Source organism: Chiloscyllium punctatum, chromosome 2, assembly GCF_047496795.1.
Source record: "Chiloscyllium punctatum isolate Juve2018m chromosome 2, sChiPun1.3, whole genome shotgun sequence".
Taxonomy (NCBI): Eukaryota; Metazoa; Chordata; class Chondrichthyes; order Orectolobiformes; family Hemiscylliidae; genus Chiloscyllium; species Chiloscyllium punctatum.
The window spans coordinates 98,740,871-98,761,077 of record NC_092740.1 but is presented as its reverse complement, the minus strand read 5'-3'; the positions used below and the strand labels follow the sequence as shown (position 1 = coordinate 98,761,077).

The following is a 20,207-nucleotide window of genomic DNA, read 5'->3' as shown; positions in this document are numbered from 1 at the left end:
TCACTTTGATGATGATCCAGAGTAGACTAATGAACAGGTTGTTGAGGGTGGGGTCATATGTGTTTTTCCCTCTTCTTGGTTCCCTGACCACATCCCACAGACCCAGTCTGTCAGCTATGCCCTTTAGGACTTAACCACCAAGTAAGCCATACTGACATTGTGTTTTCACTGAGTAGCTTTGCTTTCCAAGAGCATATTTTGGAAATGCACATAGAGTTCATGTTGTGCAATTATTTAATTTGCATCAATAACATATGCTACATTTGTTGGAGACAAATGAAAAGCAGTGTTACTTGACATTTAATTCCTACCTATGATAGGTCATTTAATCTCTGAGAATTTTAGTTATGTAGAAAGACAGGAGGGGCTAATGGTTCAGCAATAGCATTCTCATCTCTGAATCAACAGGTTTGGATTTTGGCCCCATTTCTGGCAATAGCAATCAGAGTACTGATACTGGATATTGGGTTTACGTCCAATAGGATTACTTGAGAGCAATGTGGCAAAACCCTATTTTATGCATACATAGAACTCTTTAGCCTTGGTTGCAACCCATCTGGAAGAAGGTACTCTGAAGTTCAAAAGGGTGAGGAAGGCAATGGCAAGCCAACAAAATAGTTGCATTAAGATCTGGTTTCTACTGTGGTGAATGCAAGTATCTAGTTATGAAATTCATCAACAAGAAAAATCATTGCCCATGGACAGAAAAAGCATAGCAATTTCCAAAAATCATTTATATAATTTTGACATCTCTCATATAACACTGTATTTTTTCAAGAATATTTTTTCAAGAACATTTAATTGAATATATATGATACAAAACTTTAAATCATATAGTGAGATTTTCATTGAATACTCTTTATTTATACTGCGTGACACAAGTAACAATCACTTTCCAATCTCGTGCAGAATGCCAAATTTAGAAGAATCAATTTGGGGTGGAGAAGATGAAGAGGTAACAGAGCATCCTTATTATAACAGTATTCCTGGGAAAATCCCTCCTTCTGGTGGGTTTATTGATGTCCGACTTAGAGAAACTCATCAGCTAGGGTTGAATCAGAGTCTGCCTGCACATTGTTTTGATATTAACCAGGTTGGTAAATTTTATGTGATTCACATTTCTCAATGTATTTTTATTAGCTTACATATTTTAAAGTATTAATTCCTTGAATCAAGTCTTAAAGGTAGACAATTGAATCTTGTTGTTTTTCTTATTAACTATTCTAATTGTGATGAGATTGCTCCAAGCAACCACTGTGCGTTCTGTTCGAATGTGGCTTTCAAAATGCCAAACGTGAAAGCAAGTAGTACAGAAAATCTATATAAAGTACATTCATTTCTAGAGCTGTCACTAAAATGATCATTATTTCTGTTGATTAGAAATAGCTTTATTTATTCAGCATTGGCTTATTGAGTAATACAGTGCCCTATATAATCAGAGAGGATAACAAATTTTTCATTGATTGTCTGCAGTGTGTTGGATTGTCTCAACCAGTTTAGCAATAAGATGCTTATGCTTACAGTGGTGTTCTATAGACTCCAACTATTCTTTTGTTTTATGCAAGTGACTTTTCTTCAGATATGAGCTTAAGTGGTGAGCAACAGTTGGCTAAATAGCAATGGGCATCATGCCTGATAGCTCCAGAATCAATGATTACTGAATTGGAATCTGAGAGTAGGATTTCCTTCTTCCTCTCTACAGTTAAGCTAAGTGCTATTGTAGCATCCTGCTCATTTTTGTATGTATTTTATCAGAGGGCACAGATTCACAGAATTGTTTCACATTGTGTCTGCATCAGTTCTCCAAATTAACAGTTCAATCATATTACGAAGAGTAGTATTGAAACACTGGAGAACATGCAGAAAAGGAATTATAAGAATGTTACCAGAGTTGAGAACTTATACCTATCAGGAACATTTGCACATGTTAAGTCACTCTTCTCCAAGATCAGAAACCTGATTGGATGAATTCAAGTTTGAAGATTTCCAAGGTAGGAACAGGTTTTGTAGATAGCAGCATGTTCAAGAACTGTAAAGAAGAAAGGGAGGTTTGACATAGGAGCAGTTTGCAAGATGGCAGAATCGAGCATTATTTTTGAGGAAGAGGGTGATATTGGCATACTTAAGGGAAAGGGAGGCAGTGCCTAAAGAGCGACAGCACTTACAATATTAGCTAACATGGGGTCTTGGAAGAGAAGTTAGCTGATCTGCAGTGTAGAGAGAATAGGATGATTGTAACAGGAGATCAGTCTCTTGAAAAGATGAGCTTAGAGAGGATGTGAGGGGAGTCAAGTGAAACTAATGAAAGAAGCACGAAGCAGGCTGCCTTGGTGGGTAGTGGAAAGGAGGGAAATTACAAAGGCGGTTCACCAGATAGGCATCCCTTGGACTCAAACCGGCATGGAAAAAGGCCATACCAGGAGAAATGGCCAGGATGACAGAGAATGTCTTCCTGGGGACTAGGAAACTAAAAGCGAAGGCGCAGCCATCATTGAGTAAGTCAGGAGCTGGATAACTATTGTGCTAAATGGAAAGCTACCATCTCGATGACTGAGGACGTGAGTGCAGTTGTGAGTGAATCACAAGGTTGTTTCTTCCAGGAATGAGAATGAAGGAGCTATAGAGTAAAAGATTCAGAGCATAGAAAGGCTATGCAGGTGGTGAATAATTTAAGAAGTGTTTAGATTAAATTCCCTACAGTATGGAAACAGGCTCTTCGGCCCAACAAGTCCACACTGACCCTCCAAAGAGTAACCCCCTCCCGATCCATTCTCCTACTCTACATTTACCCCTGACTAATGCACCTAACACTATAGGCAATTTAACATGGCCTATTCAGCTAGCATGCACATCTTTGGACTGTGGGAGAAAACCAGAGCACTTGGGGGAAACCCATGCAGACACTGGAAGAATGTACAAACTTCACACAGACAATCGTCTGAGACTGGAATCAAACCCAAGTCCCTGGCACTATGAGGCTGCAGTGCTAACCACTGAGCCACCATTCTGCCCATGTGATCTTATCTGTCAGTGAAACTATGCAGGCAATGAGACTAGGTGAGGTGGAAAGCTGAAAGTGGTGGCTGTGAATATGTGTTGAGGAATTTATCAAGGAGATTTTTATGGAGGATAATTATTTGTTGAATCATTTAATAATTTATTGCACATCATTTAATTGACTTGCCTATTGTCCTTGTCGCCTTAGGGAATTGCAGGTTAGGGAGGAGTAGTCAAAGTAGCCTTGGTGAGTTGCTGTAGAGCATCTTGTAGATAATACACCATGCTGATATGGTGCTCCAGTAATGGGGAAATTAAATATTTAAGGTGGTGTGTGGGGTGCCAAACAGATGGGTTGCTTCACCCTGGATAGTGTTCAACTTCTCGAGTGTTGTTAGACCCACATCATCCAGGTAAGTGAGGACTACTCCATCACACTCATGAGTCGTGCCCTGTAGATGGTGGACAGACTGTGGGGGGACGGGTAATGAGGTACTTGTTGTGGTGTTCCCAGTCTCTGGCCTGCTAGTATAGCTACAACATTTATATGGCTGATCCATTTTCTGTTTAATGCTAAGCCTTAAGAAGTTAATAGTAGAATAATTCAGTGACAGTAATGAAATTGACTCAAAGGAAGATTGCTAGATTCTCTCTTGTCATAGATGGTGATTGCTTAGCATTTGTGTGATTTCTACTTCTCTTCCCAAGCCTGACTACTGTCCTATTCTTGCTGCTTGTGCAGACAATCTGTGGATTTGCAAATGCAGTTGAATACTCAGAAATATTACCATTTTTTGCAATGTGATCAATCAAACATCATTGATGAAGCAATTGAAGTAAGGTTGACCTTGGATACACTGAGGAATTACTGCAAGAATATTCTGGTACTGAGATGTAGTCATTGACAACCACAGCCATCTTTCTTTTTTCAAGTTGTGACTCCTGTCAACAGAAATTGGTGTTTAATTTTGAAAAGGATCTTCAATGCTGCACTTGATAAAAAAGTTGCCTTGATTTCAGGAGGATTCACTCACTTCACCTCTGGAAGTCAGCTCTTTTGTCCATATTTGGACCAAGGCTATGATGAGGTCTTGACCAGAGTGGGTCTAGGGAAGAATTAATTAGAACAAAACTAGAGGCATCAACTAAGATTTAAATAAAGAATAGTTGATTTGGTCATTAAAACACAAGTCATATGGCAGGACAGATGATGAGTTACAAGCGTAGTACGTGGGCACTGGTGTACACCAGTGTGATCCACAGTGACCATATATGCACAAAGTGTTTTTGGCTTCAGAAACTTTAGTTAAGATTGAATAAACTACGGATAGTATAAAGGAGGGGTAAGTTGCCCAGAGATTTTGTTCTAAAAGAGAATTGTAACTCTTGGCCTAGAGTATTCTTATATGGTCCGTGGTCGGTACAAGCGAGTATGACTGTAAGTGAAGTTGTGTGGGGATTATAAAGGTAGACTTTCAAACTTTACAATTAACCAATGGCTTTGTTGTTCTTAAAGTCAAAGAGATGTACAGCATGGAAACAGACCCTTCGGTCCAATCCGTCCATGCCGACCAGATACCCAACCCAATCTAGTCCCACCTGCTAGCACCCAGCCCATATCCCTCCAAACCCTTCCTATTCATATACCCATCCAAATGCCTTTTAAATGTGGCAATTGTACCAGCCTCCACCACTTCCTCTGGCAGCTCATTCCATACATCTTTTCTGAACCCTTTCAAGTTTCACAACATCTTTCCAATAGGAAGGAGACCAGAATTGCAAGCAATATTCCACCAGTGGCCTAACCAATGTCCTCAACATGACCTCCCAACTCCTATACTCAGTACTCTGACCAACAAAACAAAGCATACCAAACACCTTCTTCACTACTCTTATCTACCTGTGACTCCACTTTCAAGGAGCTATGAACCTGCACTCCAAGGTCTCTTTTTTTCAGTAACACTTCCTAGGATCTTACCATTAAATGTATAAGTCCTGCTAAGATTATGGTTTGTCTGAATGAAAATAAGGCTGCAAGGTGGATGATTTTGTAACATGGTGCAGAGAGCCATTTAAGTTGGACAATAGATGTGATAAATGTAGTGGTAGTAGAAGATAATGTAATTTGGGAATAGGTACAATTTTCTGCAGCTGAGAATATTAATCCAGAAAACTATGTTGCTTGTCCAGTGGCAGCGTTTGGGACATCTATTTGTAGTTAGAGAAGAACTTGCAGTGAAACAAGGAGGATCGAATTAGTGTGCTTTATGTGGCTATCTGTTAAGGGAGTATGTGCAGCTACAAGGGATATAGAGTCATAGAGTCACACAGCCTGCATTTGGCCCATATCATTCTAAACCATTCCTATTCATATACCTGTCCAAATGTCTTTTAAATGTTGGAATTACACCTGCATCTAGCACTTCTCAGGAATTTCATTCAACACACAAACCACCCTCTGTGTGAAATAATTATCCCTCAGCTCCCTTTTAAATCATTCTATTCTCATCTTTAAATTATGCCCCCTACTTTTGAACTTTCCTACCTTCAGGAAAAGACCTTTGCTATTCACTGTATCTATGCCCGTCATGATTTTATAAAGCTCTATAAGGCCACCCCTTAGTCTCCTCCACTTCAGGGAAAGAACTACCAGCCTATCCGGCTTCTCCTTATAACTCAAACTCTCCAATTTCGCTACCACCCTTGGAAAGGGTACACAAATGATTTACAATTTAATAACATCTTTCTTATAGCAGGGTGATCCGAACTATGCACAGTACTCCAAAAGTGGCCTCACCAATGTACAACTTCAACAAGACATCCCAACTCCTATAGGCGAAAGTGAGTACTGCAGGTGCTGGAGATTAGCGTCAGGAGTGTAGTGCTGGAAGAGCACAGTAGGTCAGGCAGCGTCTGAGGAGCAGGAAAATCGACATTTTGGGCAAAAGCCCTTCATTCCTGATGAAGGGTTTATGCCTGAAACGTCGATTTTTTTTCCAGCTCCTCGGATGCTGCCCGACTTGCTGTGCATTTCCAGCACCATACTCTTGACTCTCATCCCAAGTCCTATGTTCAAAGGTTTGAGCAACAAAAGCAAGCATGCTACATGCCTTCTTAATGGCCCTGTCTACCTGTGTTGCAACTTTCAATGAACTATGGACCTGAACCCCTCGGTCTCTCACTCCCCAGCGCCCTACCATTAACTGTGTAAGTCCTTGTTGATCTGAATGAAATACAATGCTTTGCATTTATCCAAAATAAACTTGATTTGCCATTTCTCAGCCTATTGGCCCAGATAAAGATCCTGTTGTACTCTGAGATAAATGTCTTCACTGTCTACTTTACCACCAATTTTGGTGGCATCCGCAAACTTACCAACCATGCTTCCTATGTTCTCATCCAAATTGTTTATATAAATGACAACAACAGTGGACCCAGAACTGATCCCTGTGGAACACCACTGGTCACAGGTCTCCACCACCACCCTCTGATATTTACTAAAATATAAAACCAGAGAGATGATAATCTCTCTAGATCACTACCCAGGCCACAAGCAAATTGGCATAGAGTGAATAAAATTAGAGATTTTAATGCATGATTTAAAGACTGTCATAATAGAAGAGGATTTTGATTCATAGGACACTAGCACCAGTACTGGGGAAAGTACCACTGTACCAGTGGCATGGTCTTCACCTGGACAATGTTGAGACTAGAGTTCTGGTGAGTCACATAAAAGGACAGTACTGGAGGCTTTGAACTAAATAGTTGAAATGAAGGATCATGTAAGGAGAAATGTGGTCATTTAAAGAGGAAGAACAAGGCCACAGAGCAGCACTGATAATTTGCATAAAATATTGGTACTACATTCACCCATTGCTACAAAATCCTTTTACATTTTATTACCATTGATTGAAAAATAAACAGTTAAGTATAATCAACATCTGCATGAGACACAAGTTGGGGAAGAAAAAGAACGGATATCATTCCAAAGAAAGAAATGTTTGTATTCTTTTACTTTTTCTTACTCTGTGTTGTTTTAGGCATGGAACCCTTTAGTGTTGAACAATTTTACTTTGTTACTGTAGCCAGTGTTAGCCATTGGACAAGATCAAAGCTACTATCAAGGGCCAGATCTGGGCGAAAACCACGGTGAAGACCGGAGACATGCACTCGGCAGATATGGTAAATAAATAACCTTTTGAGAAATACCTGTTTTTGAAACAATAGGAAAATTCACAGGAGAAACTGTATAAAGTGAATGAGATTTGAGGATCCTCCATGAATGTGGTCAATAGAGGGCACTGTGTCAGATTTTTATTCATTAAATAGATTGTTTATATATTACCATGGAAGAGTTCTAAATATCATTTGGAAAAAAAAAACAACACAACCATGTAAATTATTTTGAAAATGTATTGTGCAACACAGGGAATGACATAATCAATAGAAACAGCCTACCTGTCTCTTCTGAGTACGTTTTTTTCCACAGAAAAAGAAAATTGCTGAACACTTTTTTAAAGTGAAATGATGACATTTAACAACTTAGTATTCCTGATCCATGTCAATAAATAATACAAAAACACAGAGGGCAACACAACCAAAATCATTCCATTTAGTGTGTCTGTGCTGGCTCTTTACCGTAATAATTCAAAACTAATCTCATGACCTAGTGGCAGCAGTGTGTACCATCTACAAGATGTTCTGTAACAACTCACCAAATTTTCCCAATGTATGATGGAGTTTAGATTTTCTTTAAATTATGTTTCCTGTTTGTACTGGGCTGTAAGCTTGTCATCTGCGGAAAATGGATGTGAGGAAACATTTTGCAAAATTAACTTCTGACAATTTAATAGACTTCAGGCAGAATTCTTGCTGCAACTAATTGTACAGAATGCTACATGCAGTCAACACTTCCAGTACTGTTCATTTGTTGTAATAAATTGGCACCAACTTGACACAGGCATAGCAAAGACGTTGAAGCCTATTGTTTCCAGCTGTCCAACTCTATCAACAGAGTCTTAGAATCAATCATGTCTGTTATTGGTGTCTTAGCTTTCGTTGTGGTACAAATAGCAGAAACTCAATGTCTCACTGCTGTGGTGGAAGCTCAGATTGGGGTACTGAAATGTTCTGATTGTGTGTATGTTGGATATTCATTCACATCTTTGGTAAGTAAATGTTCTACCCTTCACAGATAATGCAAGTGTGGGTAATTTGCCATAGTGTTAAAGGTTTAGATGGAGAGGAATTTCTTAAGTGTGTGCAAGACAGTTTTCTGATTCAGTATGTGGATGTACCTACTAGAGAAGGTGCAAAACTTGACCTACTCTTGGGAAATAAGGCAGGGCAGATGATTGAGGTGTCAGTGGGGGAGCACTTTGGGGCCAGCGACCAAAATTCTACTCGTTTTAAAATAGTGATGGAAAAGGATAGACCAGATCTAAAAGTTGAAGTTCTAAATTGGAGAAAGGCCAATTTTAATGGTATTATGCAAGAACTTTCAAAACCTGATTGGAGGCAGATGTTCGCAGGTAAAGGGACGGCTGGAAAATGGGAAGCCTTCAGAAATGAGATAACGAGAGTGCAGAGAAAGTATATTCCTGTCAGGGTGAAAGGGAAGGCTGGTAAGTATAGGGAATGCTGGATGACTAAAGAAATTGAAGGTTTGGTTAAGAAAAAGAAGGAAGCATATGTCAGGTATAGACAGGATAGATCGAGTGAATCCTTAGAAGAGTATAAAGAAAGTAGGAGTATACTTAAGAGGGAAATCAGGAGGGCAAAACGGGGACATGAGATTGCTTTGGCAAATAGAATTAAGGAGAATCCAAAGGGTTTTTACAAAAATATTAAGGGCAAAAGGTAACTAAGGAGAGAATAGGGCCCCTCAAAGAACAGCAAGGCAGCCTTTGTGTGGAGCCACAGAAAATGGGGGAGATACTAAATGAATATTTTGCATCAGTATTTACTGTGGAAAAGGATATGGAAGATGTAGACTGTAGGGAAATAGATAGTGACATCTTGCAAAATGTCCAGATTACAGAGGAGGAAGTGCTGGATGTCTTGAAACGTGGATGAATCCCCAGGATTAAAGGTGGATAAATTCCCAGGACCTGATCAGGTGTACCCGAGAACTCTGTGGGAAGCTAGACAAGTGATTGCTGGGCCTCTTGCTGAGATATTTGTATCATCGATTGTCACAGGTGAGGTGCTGGAAGACTGGAGGTTGGCAAACGTGGTGCCACTGTTTAAGAAGGGCGGTAAAGTCAAGCCAGGGAACTATAGACCGGTGAGCCTGACCTTGGTGGTGGGCAAATTGTTGGAGGGAATCCTGAGGGATGTACATGTATTTGGAAAGGCAAGGAATGATTCTGGATAGTCAACATGTCTTTGTGCGTGGGAAATCATGTCTCACAAACTTGATTGAGTTTTTTGAAGAAGTAACAAAGAAGATTGTTGAGGGCAGAGCAGTAGATGTGATCTACTGTGGCTGTACAGGACATTCAGTAAGGCATTCGACAAGATTCCCCATGAGAGACTGATTAACAAGGTTAGATCCCATGAAATACAGGGAGAACTAGTCATTTGGATACAGAACTGGCTCAAAGGTAGAGGACAGACGGTGGTGGTGGAGGGTTGTTTTTCAGACTGGAGGCCTGTGACCAGTGGAGTGCCACAAGGATCGGTTCTGGGCCCTCTACATTTTATCATTTATATAAATGATTTGGATGCAAGCATAAGAGGTACAGTTAGTAAGTTTGCAGATAACACCAAAATTGGAGGTGTAGTGGACAGCGAAGAGGGTTACCTCAGATTACAATAGGATCTGGACCAGATGGGCCAATGGGCTGAGAGGTGGTAGATGGAGTTTAATTCAGATAAATGTGAGGTGCTGCATTTTGGGAAAGCAAATCTTAGCAGGACTTATACACTTAATGGTAAGGTCCTAGGGAGTGTTGCTGAACAAAGAGACCTTGGAGTGCAGGTTCATAGCTCCTTGAAAGTGGAGTCGCAGGTGGGTAGGATAATGAAGAAGGCATTTGGTATGCTTTCCTTTATTGGTCAGAGTATTGAGTCCAGGAGTTGGGAGGTCATGTTGTGGCTGTACAGGACATTGGTTAGACCACTGTTGGAATATTGCATGCAATTCCGGTCTCCTTCCTTTCGGAAAGATGTTGTGAAACTTGAAAGGGTTCAGAAAAGATTTACAAGGATGTTGCCTGGGTTGGAGTATCTGAGCTACAGGGAGAGGCTGAACAGGCTGGGACTGTTTCCCTGGAGTGTCAGAGGCTGAGGGGTGACCTTATAGAGGTTTACAAAATTATGAGGGGCATGGATAGGATAAATAGACAAAGTCTTTTCCCTGGGGTCAGGGAGTCCAGAACTAGAGGGCATAGGTTTAGGGTGAGAGGGGAAAGATGTAAAAGAGATCTTAGGGACAAATGTTTCATGCAGAGGGTGGTACGTGTATGGAATGAGCTGTCAGAGGAAGTGGTAGAGGCTGGTACAATTGCAACATTTAAGAGGCAATTGGATAGGTATATGAATAGGAAGGGTTTGGAGGGATAATGGGCCAGGTGCTGGCAGGTGGGATTGGATTGGGTTGGGATATCTGGTCGGCATGGACGGGTTGGACCAAAGGGTCTGTTTCCATGCTGTACATCTCTATGACCGTATGAATCTAAATGATTTTAATCAATGCTGATAAGATGGTGACAAGTTTCTATCCAATGGGCAATTTATGGGCCTGTTGCTGAATAGGGTTTAGAGTGTATTTTTTGTTACAAGCTGGTTTAATAGACCATAATCTTTTAAAAAGTAGAATGCATGATAGAACTAAGAGCAATAAATTAAGTGTAAGGATTTTAGCGTTGAATTGAAATAACCTTTATCATATAAACTTGATCAAAATAAATATATTTAAAAATGACTAGATAAGTAGACAGGTAAAATAATGATTCTAAACCATATATAATGTTTATAGAATTAAGTCTCTAACTTTCAACAGGGGGGAGGGTAGGGAGAGAGAGCAAGTCTTCCAGTTCTACTGATATGGATCCATTTGCTGCCCACTGCCCCAAACACATTTACTTGAATTACAGTTCCTTTGTACATTCACGTGTGTTTAGTCATTAAAGCCCAGCATTTCAACTACCTTACCTTTAAACTCTTAAAGAAATATAATTCAAAGCTTTTGGAGCACAAATCTTCAAGATGCTTTAATTGCATTCATCCAATTTTATATTACAAACTTAAATTCCTCAAATTGAAAAAAAATACTAATGCAAAGGAACCATGAACTAGATATTCACAACCATAGTCACACCCTTTGGTTCAGTTACATGGGAAGGTTAATATGTGGTGTCTGCAAAGCACCATGCGTGTTGCCAATGGCACCTTGCAGTATGAGAAAGCATATAACTCGTGTAAAAGCTCACGGTCGCTCCATTTTGCTCTCTCTGGCAAGAGGCAATGAAATAAAATTCTCTCTCTTATATAAGGCACTGAAGTGGTTTAATAAAGCATGCTGTTAATATAGAGTCATAAGGGTTTACAGTCACTTTCATCTTCACAACAACTTTCTTTGAATTCTTTACCATTCGCTGAGTTTATTTTGCAACAACAACTTAGTGAAGTGCTCAAATACCATCTTATACTTTAATCATTACTGAGAATCAACTACATAAATTGCTCCCTCAATGTTTTGCCCCAGACCTGGCTTCCTGCTGAGAATTGTACTCCCTCTCCTTTCCGTCCTCCGTCTTCTAGCTCTTCCTCTGCTCATTCTTCCAAACCTGCTCAATTTTAAGAGAATTGCATACTAAGGTACCAATGTATGGAAACATCTGGTTTCTGCACAAACTTTTAAGTCACCGAAAATGTACTTCCACACTTGCTGCATTACTTCTTGCATATTCCTGAAACTGTAGAATTGTGGTAACAGCCAGAAGACGTAATCCAGCAATGGCTTGTAGTTGGCTGATCATCCCTGTGAATACTACATGTTGATTGTCTGTCATGCCAATAAACATGTGTACAACTGTGGGAGATTGAGAGGGCATGGGCTGAGGTATGCAGCTTCAAATTTACATGTTGGTACCAAATAAGTAGTACTTGCTGATTGTCATTGTGATCTGTCTGCTCTGCATTCTTCTGACAGATATTTTGAGGGGCATGGATAGGATAAATAGACTAAGTCTTTCCCTGGCATGGAGGATTCCAGAACTAGAGGGCATAGGTTTAGAGTGAGAGGGGAAAGATATAAAAGAGACCTAAGGGGCAACTTTTTCACAAAGAGGGTGGTACATGTATGGAATGAGCTGCCAGAGGAAGTGGTGGAGGCTGGTACAATTGTAACGTTTAAAAGGCATCTGGATGGGTATATGAATAGGAGGGCTTCGGAGGGATATGGACCAGCTGCTCGAGGGCGGGACTAGAATTGGATTGGAATATTGGGTCAGCATGGATGAGTTGGACTGAAGGGTCTGTTTCCTTGTTGTACATTTCTATGACGCTATGACTTTATTTGGTGTGTGCTCTCTAATCACTTTACCAATACACAATCCATCGTTCTTCAGACAGAATTGTATGTGCATGTCACAGACACCATTTTGGAATCTTAAAGGACCTGTTAGCCCTCCGAAAATAGGTAACATCGTGCTGAGTTGCTGTCCACTAAGCCTTTGATTCTGTCCAGATCTGAGCAAACCATCCTAAATTTGACCTGACCATTGTAAAGCCTTATCAATATATTTTGCAGATGTACATTATTAGCATCTATGTAAGGTATTGTACTTATCACTACAGAAGATTTTCAAAATGGAAAAATACTACATAATTGGCGTGTCAGGCCTTGAACACCCACCTATGGGTTATGAAACAACCCATCCACTCATTACTAATACATTGCTAATGACTGTCATAATCTAGAAGTGACATACAAAGATTTGATTCAAATAATGAGTAAGTGCATTTTACTATGAAGTGATCTGAACTTCATCTTTTTTTTTACATTTTCCATAGCTCCTTGAGATTTCGCAAGAACAGTAGAAACTGAGCAATAAACTAGTCCCTTCTTTCTTTGCATAGACACCTGAAACAATAGAACCATGAGTTCTGAAGAAGGGTCACTGGGCTCAAAACATTGACTCTGCTTTCTCTCCACAGATGCTGGCAGACTGGCTGAGTTTCTTCAGCTATTTCTGTTTTTGTTTGTAATGCATTGGTACTAGTTCCATAATAATGATGGAATACCAAAGTTTATAAAAATAAAAAGAACATCAAAACTTAAAAATGGTAAAAGCAAAAGATATAGAAATTCCACAAAGCCTTTAGAGATAGAGGAAGTATAGTGGTTTAGGATTTCTATCCACCATACTGCTCTACCTCTGACCCTGATGGAGTCAGAAATCAAGCCATTGGAATATTCTGAGTGAGCACATACAGCTGGAGCACTCTAACAGAGACACTGAAGGGTTGGGAAGCAGAGCATCCATGTGTTATTTCAAGGTAGGACAGCTGAGGCCAGTATTACTGCTCATAATGTGATTTCCTGTGGATTAGGGAGACAAAACACAAAATCAGGCTGAAGAAGACTGTCTGCAAAATCTTTCGCATTCCCCTTGAGGAAAAGATGGATACATTTGTTACAGATTTCTTAATTCTGCTAAGATCAATGTTCTTTTATTTTCCTTTATCAATAGACCCACAGTGGAATCTACATCTGTTCTTTGCAGACAGGTCAGTAATGAGTCAGGCTGGTTGAAATTCCTAATGTAATCTTAGAATCTTAACAAACACTATCAAAGTTTCTCTGTAATATTGTGAGGATTGGACCAAGAAGCTCCTACTTCATCAATGCAATGTTTATGGGCTGTAAATCCAATTGATCTAGTTTCTTCTCCACAATCCTAAATCCTCCTCTCTACCCCTTTGTTTAGAAGTAATTATTTAAACTTCCCTTACATATTCCTCATTTAAAATCTGCAGGATCCTCTACTGATGTATGCATTCGACCAGAGGTGAGACCTTCATTATCCAAAGATGGAGAAGTACCAACATATGTGAACACTCAACATCTAGATCTCCAGGCTCTAACAACATTGCAAGTAGATCTCAACACCAACACAGGAACCAATGAATTAATAAATAACAGTGAAAACCAATCAAAAAAAGATGTCTTTGATATGAGTAAGTTTCGATCTTACTTACATTTTTCTTTAAGTTTCAACTATGTCAGAACCATTGGCACTCAGTTATAGACAAATATTTTAATTAATCTGCTCAGATATATTATGATGTACCACTGAATCAGGTGGAATTTGAATCATGGTCTTCCAGCTCAAAGGTGGGTGATAGCACTGTACCAAAGAGCCCTCAGCATTCACAATATATTGGTGATTATAAGCAAAAGAAAGGTTTTATGATCTTTCATTTATTTGTGATTGTCAACTGCAGATGTCTACTCAATAAACTGATTCTGCCACACCATTACCTCAATATAAATCTTAGCCCAAATTTTGCTGTAGTTTGTAATCCTATTAGTTAGACTTGTTTCTTTATGTTTAAAATTTTACATTTTTTGCCTGCAATGTTACTGGAAGTGCAAGTTAACAATAATAAAATGTGAGTAACAAGAAATCTGTGCCCTTACTGAACAATGAGAAAAACAGTATATCTCTTTATCCAATTAGATTGTATTGCAAATGCGCATTATACTTAATATTGCTTAAAGGACTAAATTTTAGGGGATAGTGGAAAATGAACTTACCTAAATTTTGTACCTGGAGTAGTTTTTTTTTGAAAGATACCTTTGAAAGTTCATTGCAGAAATTGGAGATTTTGTTTTAACAAAACTCCCATTAATCATATGACTGATGATAACTGCTTGCTTTGTCTTAGATCTCTATTGTGGCTGTTTGGAACAGTGACCATTTTGGAGAAGGTTCCTGTTTAATCTGGTTCAATTGGAGGGAAGACTGCCCAGGAACAAGCTGAGTTGGAGGAAAGCTTGCACAGATCAAGCTTCCCAGCTGATCTCCCTCATTTCTAAAATAAAAAACCCTTTTATTGAATTCAGGGCAAAATCTAATAGTTCTGTTGAAAGAGATTGTATTTCCTAAGCAAGTAAAACCACAGGACTTCAGACATTAGGGACTTGACTATGCATGCCAGAATGTCAGGGTAGCAGACTCCAGAACGTCCTTGTTTCAAACTTCCACCTTTAGAGAGAGAGAGAGAGAGTATGTGTGTGTGCGTGTGCATGCGCACGCACATTACTGACTGTGAATATGAACTAATGGAACTTCATTCAATAATTTTTGTTTTATTGGTTTATTAAAATGCCTGGTTGTCACATTTTGTTATTAAAAGCTTCTATTTCATTAGTCTACTGAGTAACTGGAGGAAGTATTTAGTGTATGTGGTGTCCCATGAAGTAGTTGGCCTCGAGAGACAGTGCACTCCTCTAGCTTCAGTTATAATAATTGGAGGATTGTGACTTAAACAGACAAAGGATTGGGAAGAAGAGTGGATTAACATAGGCAATTTCAAATGAAGAAAAAGAATCAAAGGGAGCCTTTATAAGATGGAGAACAAAAAGGTACAGAAATGAAAATGTTAAAAATGTTAAAGGTAATATTTAGCATTTTGTACATCTTCTAAAACAATTCACATTCTGAGGGAATAAGATGCCACATTCATAATTGTACACTTTTTGAGTAAGGAAATTTGAATCGCATTCATTAACAATTATTACATAAGTAAAAGGGTATTTATGCAATTAATTACTAAATTGAACAGGTTAAAGGACAAGTACAGCAATTCATGTAAATTACAAGGAGGTAAGTTGTTAGTTTTAAATCTAAGATAGATACATTTTTATTAAATATTTGTTAAGTCTTAGTAGTATTTTGTTAGGTATTAAAGGATATGGGTCAAAGGTAAGTATGTTTTAGGCCACAGATCTCATTCAATGGCAGAACAAGTTCAAGGGACTGAACAGCCTACCTCTGTTCATAAATTTCTACATAAAGCACAAGCTAAGCCAGCAGAAACTTGTGATTATAATGCTTCACAATTCATAGGGTCTACTATAGTTTTGTTGAGTCACAAGTTGATTAAACAACCAGTAGGTTATTTGTGATGAGAGAGAAACTATATGTGTAAATCATGTTTGGGATTAACTATCTTCGTCTTGAGTTTTCTGCTCGAAGGTGTACCTGACCCATAGGGGGCAATCTCCACCACAGGTGGAGCAAGAAGGCAGTTGAAAATTTCACATCAGCCAGAAATGGAATTGAACCCCATGCTGATTACAATCTGATCCACATAAGTTGTCCAGCCAACTGAGTCTCGCTAAAGAGACAAAAATTACTCTTGAGTAAATATTGTAGCCTGGCGCTTTGAATATTCTTGATGGAGGCTTCAATTTATTTCCATCACACAACTGACCAGGTAACACTCTGGTCTGAAAGATGTGTTGCTGGAAAAGCGCAGCAGGTCAGGCAGCATCCAAGGAGCAGGAGAATCGATAAAAGGTAGGGAGGAGGGTTAAGGTGAGGGTGATAGGCCGGAGAGGGGGTGGGGGCAGGGAGGTCGGGAAGAAGATTGCAGGTCAAGAAGGCGGTGCTGAGTCCGAGGGTTGGGACTGAGATAAGGTGGGGGGAGGGGAAATGAGGAAGCTGGAGAAATCTGCATTCATCCCTTGTGGTTGGAGGGTTCCTAGGCAGAAGATGAGGCGCTCTTCGTCCAGGTGTCGTGTTGCACCTCTCCGGCCTATCACCCTCACCTTAACCTCCTTCCACCTATCGCATTCCCAACGCCCCTCCCCCAAGTCCCTCCTCCCTACCTTTTATCTTAGCCTGCTTGGCACACCTACCTCATTCCTGAAGAAGGGCTTATGCCCGAAACGTCGATTTTCCTGCTCCTTGGATGCTGCCTGACCTGCTGCGCTTTTCCAGCAACACATTTTTCAGCTCTGATCTCCAGCATCTGCAGTCCTCACTTTCTCCTAGCTAACACTCTGGCTCTATTACCTGCCATTATTATATGTTGGATGGTTTTACAAGGTGATACTCACTCTGTTTGGCTGTGTCATGAATGCACCTTCTTTGTTTATCAAATCCTTGAGTTGGACTTGAGCCTGGAGCTTCTGGACAACAGGAAGGATGTTACCACAGCACCACAAGAGCTTTAGGATTAACTATACTTATTATTATATTGTACTTATACTAAATATATTTGTAATACGTGCTATTGGGAGAGAAACTCTCGTGCAACCTCTAGTTTTCAAAGGGAGTAATGTATCTCTACCAGCTTCCTAATGTCCTAGTAATTATGCCTGATTACATATAGTTGTACTTATTGCTACCAAGTTATCATACCATCTTGTTAACAAAGAACAATGCATCTACTGTAGATACAATATGTTGGTTTATCCTCCACCACTAATCACTAGGTAAGCCTAAGACAAAACAAGAGCAAAGACTTGGTAACAGCAAACTACTTTAAACAGACCTTACCCAGTATTATACACAAGTAGAGGTGGAAAATACCACAGAGTACCAGGAGTGGTTATCGGGGACAAAATCACATATTTACAGTGGTCTTAATCTGACTTCCCCCTTGAAAAGAAATCTAAAAGCCCCAAAAGAAAAGGAAATATTCAGCAAAGTGAGTTTACATTATAATAGCATGACAGCTTTAAGGAGACACAAATAGTCAATCAACAACTGAAACATGATCATTGACAGAGGGAGACTGCAGTAGCCATAGAAATGGTAAAATGGCAAGCAAAGGTACTCCAAAGGTAAAACCTCATTCTGAAGTTGGTAAGAAATGCTGGTAAGTAAAAGAAAGAAAGAAAAGCCAGCTACACTTATAAAATACGTCAGTTAAATAGAAACTGAAGACTTCAGGAAGTAAATTTTGCAATTGCTAAGGGATAAGGGAACAGCGTTGAGAAATAACATAACAACTAGAAATTAGAGGCAAATGAGTGTAGAGAGATCCTTAACTCTCACAACAAATATTGCTGTCACCTACATTAGGCTCCACAATGCACAGCTACAAGTAAACCATGAAAGGGTCAGAAGTGAGATTTAAATCAGGACCATAGAATTGGGAAGTATTCAGAATTTATTTTAGTTGAAAATGAGCAAATGTAAAGAAATCTGTTAAAAGTAATCTGACAGAAAAAGAAAACTCAACAAAAGTTAAATACTCAAAGGGCCTTGGCTCAGTAATTAAGACATGATTCTGGCAACAAGATGTATGAACGCCAAATCCAGAGAATTTTTTTTTAAAACATGTAAAACAAAGTACTTTGTGTTTTAGACCACAAGAGGCAAGAGATTGCCTATTTTATATGGCAAGAAGTGTGAAGATGCAATCTTGGCTGACAGAAAAAAAAAGTGGGGAGCCACAATTTTGATCATTTTGAAAAGTGGGAACACCCTGAAAAAGGTGGGTAAACCCAGTAAACAGTAAATACAATACTACAAAGAAACAGATGTAAAAGTCTTGGAAGCAGTAAGTTACTACAGAACAGCTAGCATGGCGGCACGGTGGTTAGCACTGCTGCCTTACAGCGTCAGAGACCCAGGTTCAATTCCCGCCTCAGGCGATTGACTGTGTGGAGTTTGCACATTCTTCCCGTGTCTGCGTGGGTTTCCTCCGGGTGCTCCGGTTTCCTCCTACGGTCCAAAAATGTGCAGGTTAGGTGAATTGGCCATGCTAAATTGCCCGTAGTGTTAGGTAAAGGGGTAAATGTTGGGGAATGGGTCTGGGTGGGTTGCGCTTCGGTGGGTCGGTATGGACTTGTTGAGTCAAAGGGCCTGTTTCCACACTGTAAGTAATCTAATCTAATCAGCTACTATGGATTAATGCCTAACTGGGAAAGTCTTCAAGCTCTAAGCTATTTAAAGTCTCCCAGCAAGGCCATCTGCAGTCTCCCACAATTAAACTCAACGACTTTTCAATGGCAATATTGTAGTCGTTGGAGTAGGTGTGTGGGAGCACCAGGACAGTCAAAGGCCCTTGCAGGACAGGTCCAAAGATGTACAAGGGTGAGTATAATTGTATAATTGTTGTTTAATAGAAATATTATGGCAAGGTCATTGTTGCTGGATCTTGACTAAGATGTGGGTATAATGGGACACCAAAATTAACAGAAGAATAGAATGTGACAATGCAATGGTCACCCAACATCAACAAATCCAGAGTAAAAGCATCACATCTTTCTTGCCATGTTATCCTCTGCCTCTGCCTCTGCAACGAGTTGCTCCTCCAATCGTGACTGGTTCTCTCTTGCAGTTGCTGCTGAGGTGCCAGTGGAGTAAAGAGAACAGTTTTAAGTCTTTTACAAAGAAATGCTCAGCTAACTAAAAGCCAGGAAAATTTAAAGGCACTGAAGTAAGAAATGTGAGTTCTTTAGCTTGCAACTGTAGATGTTTAAGAGTTATTACATGGATAAATCTGGTGGATGCTATTGTGATGAAAATTGTGTCACTTGGCCAGTTTGATGCTGAAATCTTGGGTCTTATTATCTCCACTGCACAGACAGGAGTACTCTAGAAGCTTCAGTCACTCTGCAATCACCTCCTTCTACTCCTCCTTTTGATCTCGTACCTTTCCACAAACGCTTAGGAGAGACAACACCTGCTTGTCACCAGCCAAGGCCCAACAATGCTTTCAAGTGATTTACTTGTCCATCTTTCCATTTGACCTGCTGTATTCGCTGCTCAGTGTGATTTTCTCAATGTTGAGGCGATAAAATATAAACTGAGCGACTGCTTAGTGAAACACCTCTGTTTAATCTGCAAGCGTGAGCCTGAGCTTCCTATCAATTGTCATTTCAATTCCCATTCATGCTTCTGCCCTGACCTTTCTGTCTTTGGTCTGACACTGTCTTCCAATGAAATTCGATGCAAGCCTTGAGGAAAAGCACCTTATCTTTTGACTTGTGCCATATGACTTTCTGGGAACATTGCTAAGTTCAATAATTTTAGACCATAACCTTTCCCTCCATTTTGTTTCATATATGATTTTCTGCTTGTTCTATGATTTTATAATTATTTATTCCTTGACTTTGCATTTGGAAGATTGTTATCCAGCTAGTTACATCTCATCTGTTCACAACTTTTGTCTCTTTATCCGTTACCATGGGCTTTGTACCATGAAATTTTGTTTAATTGCTCCTGCCCTTCTCCCTT

General features: G+C 39.7%; 1 protein-coding gene across 7 annotated transcripts in view; it reads left to right on the top strand.

Annotated features, from left to right (window-relative positions):
- shc3 (SHC (Src homology 2 domain containing) transforming protein 3) overlaps positions 1-20,207 on the top strand; it is a 237,544-nt gene that overhangs the window by 175,090 nt on the left and 42,247 nt on the right. For all 7 annotated transcript variants that reach the window (XR_011962693.1, XM_072586330.1, XM_072586340.1 and 4 more), the window contains 3 exons: positions 910-1,093; positions 7,083-7,179; positions 13,984-14,184. Coding sequence is in view for 6 of the 7 variants with exons in the window: in XM_072586330.1 (XP_072442431.1) it covers positions 910-1,093; positions 7,083-7,179; positions 13,984-14,184 (482 nt within the window). In the remaining variant the exon portion in view is untranslated. The remainder of the gene's footprint in view (positions 1-909; positions 1,094-7,082; positions 7,180-13,983; positions 14,185-20,207) is intronic.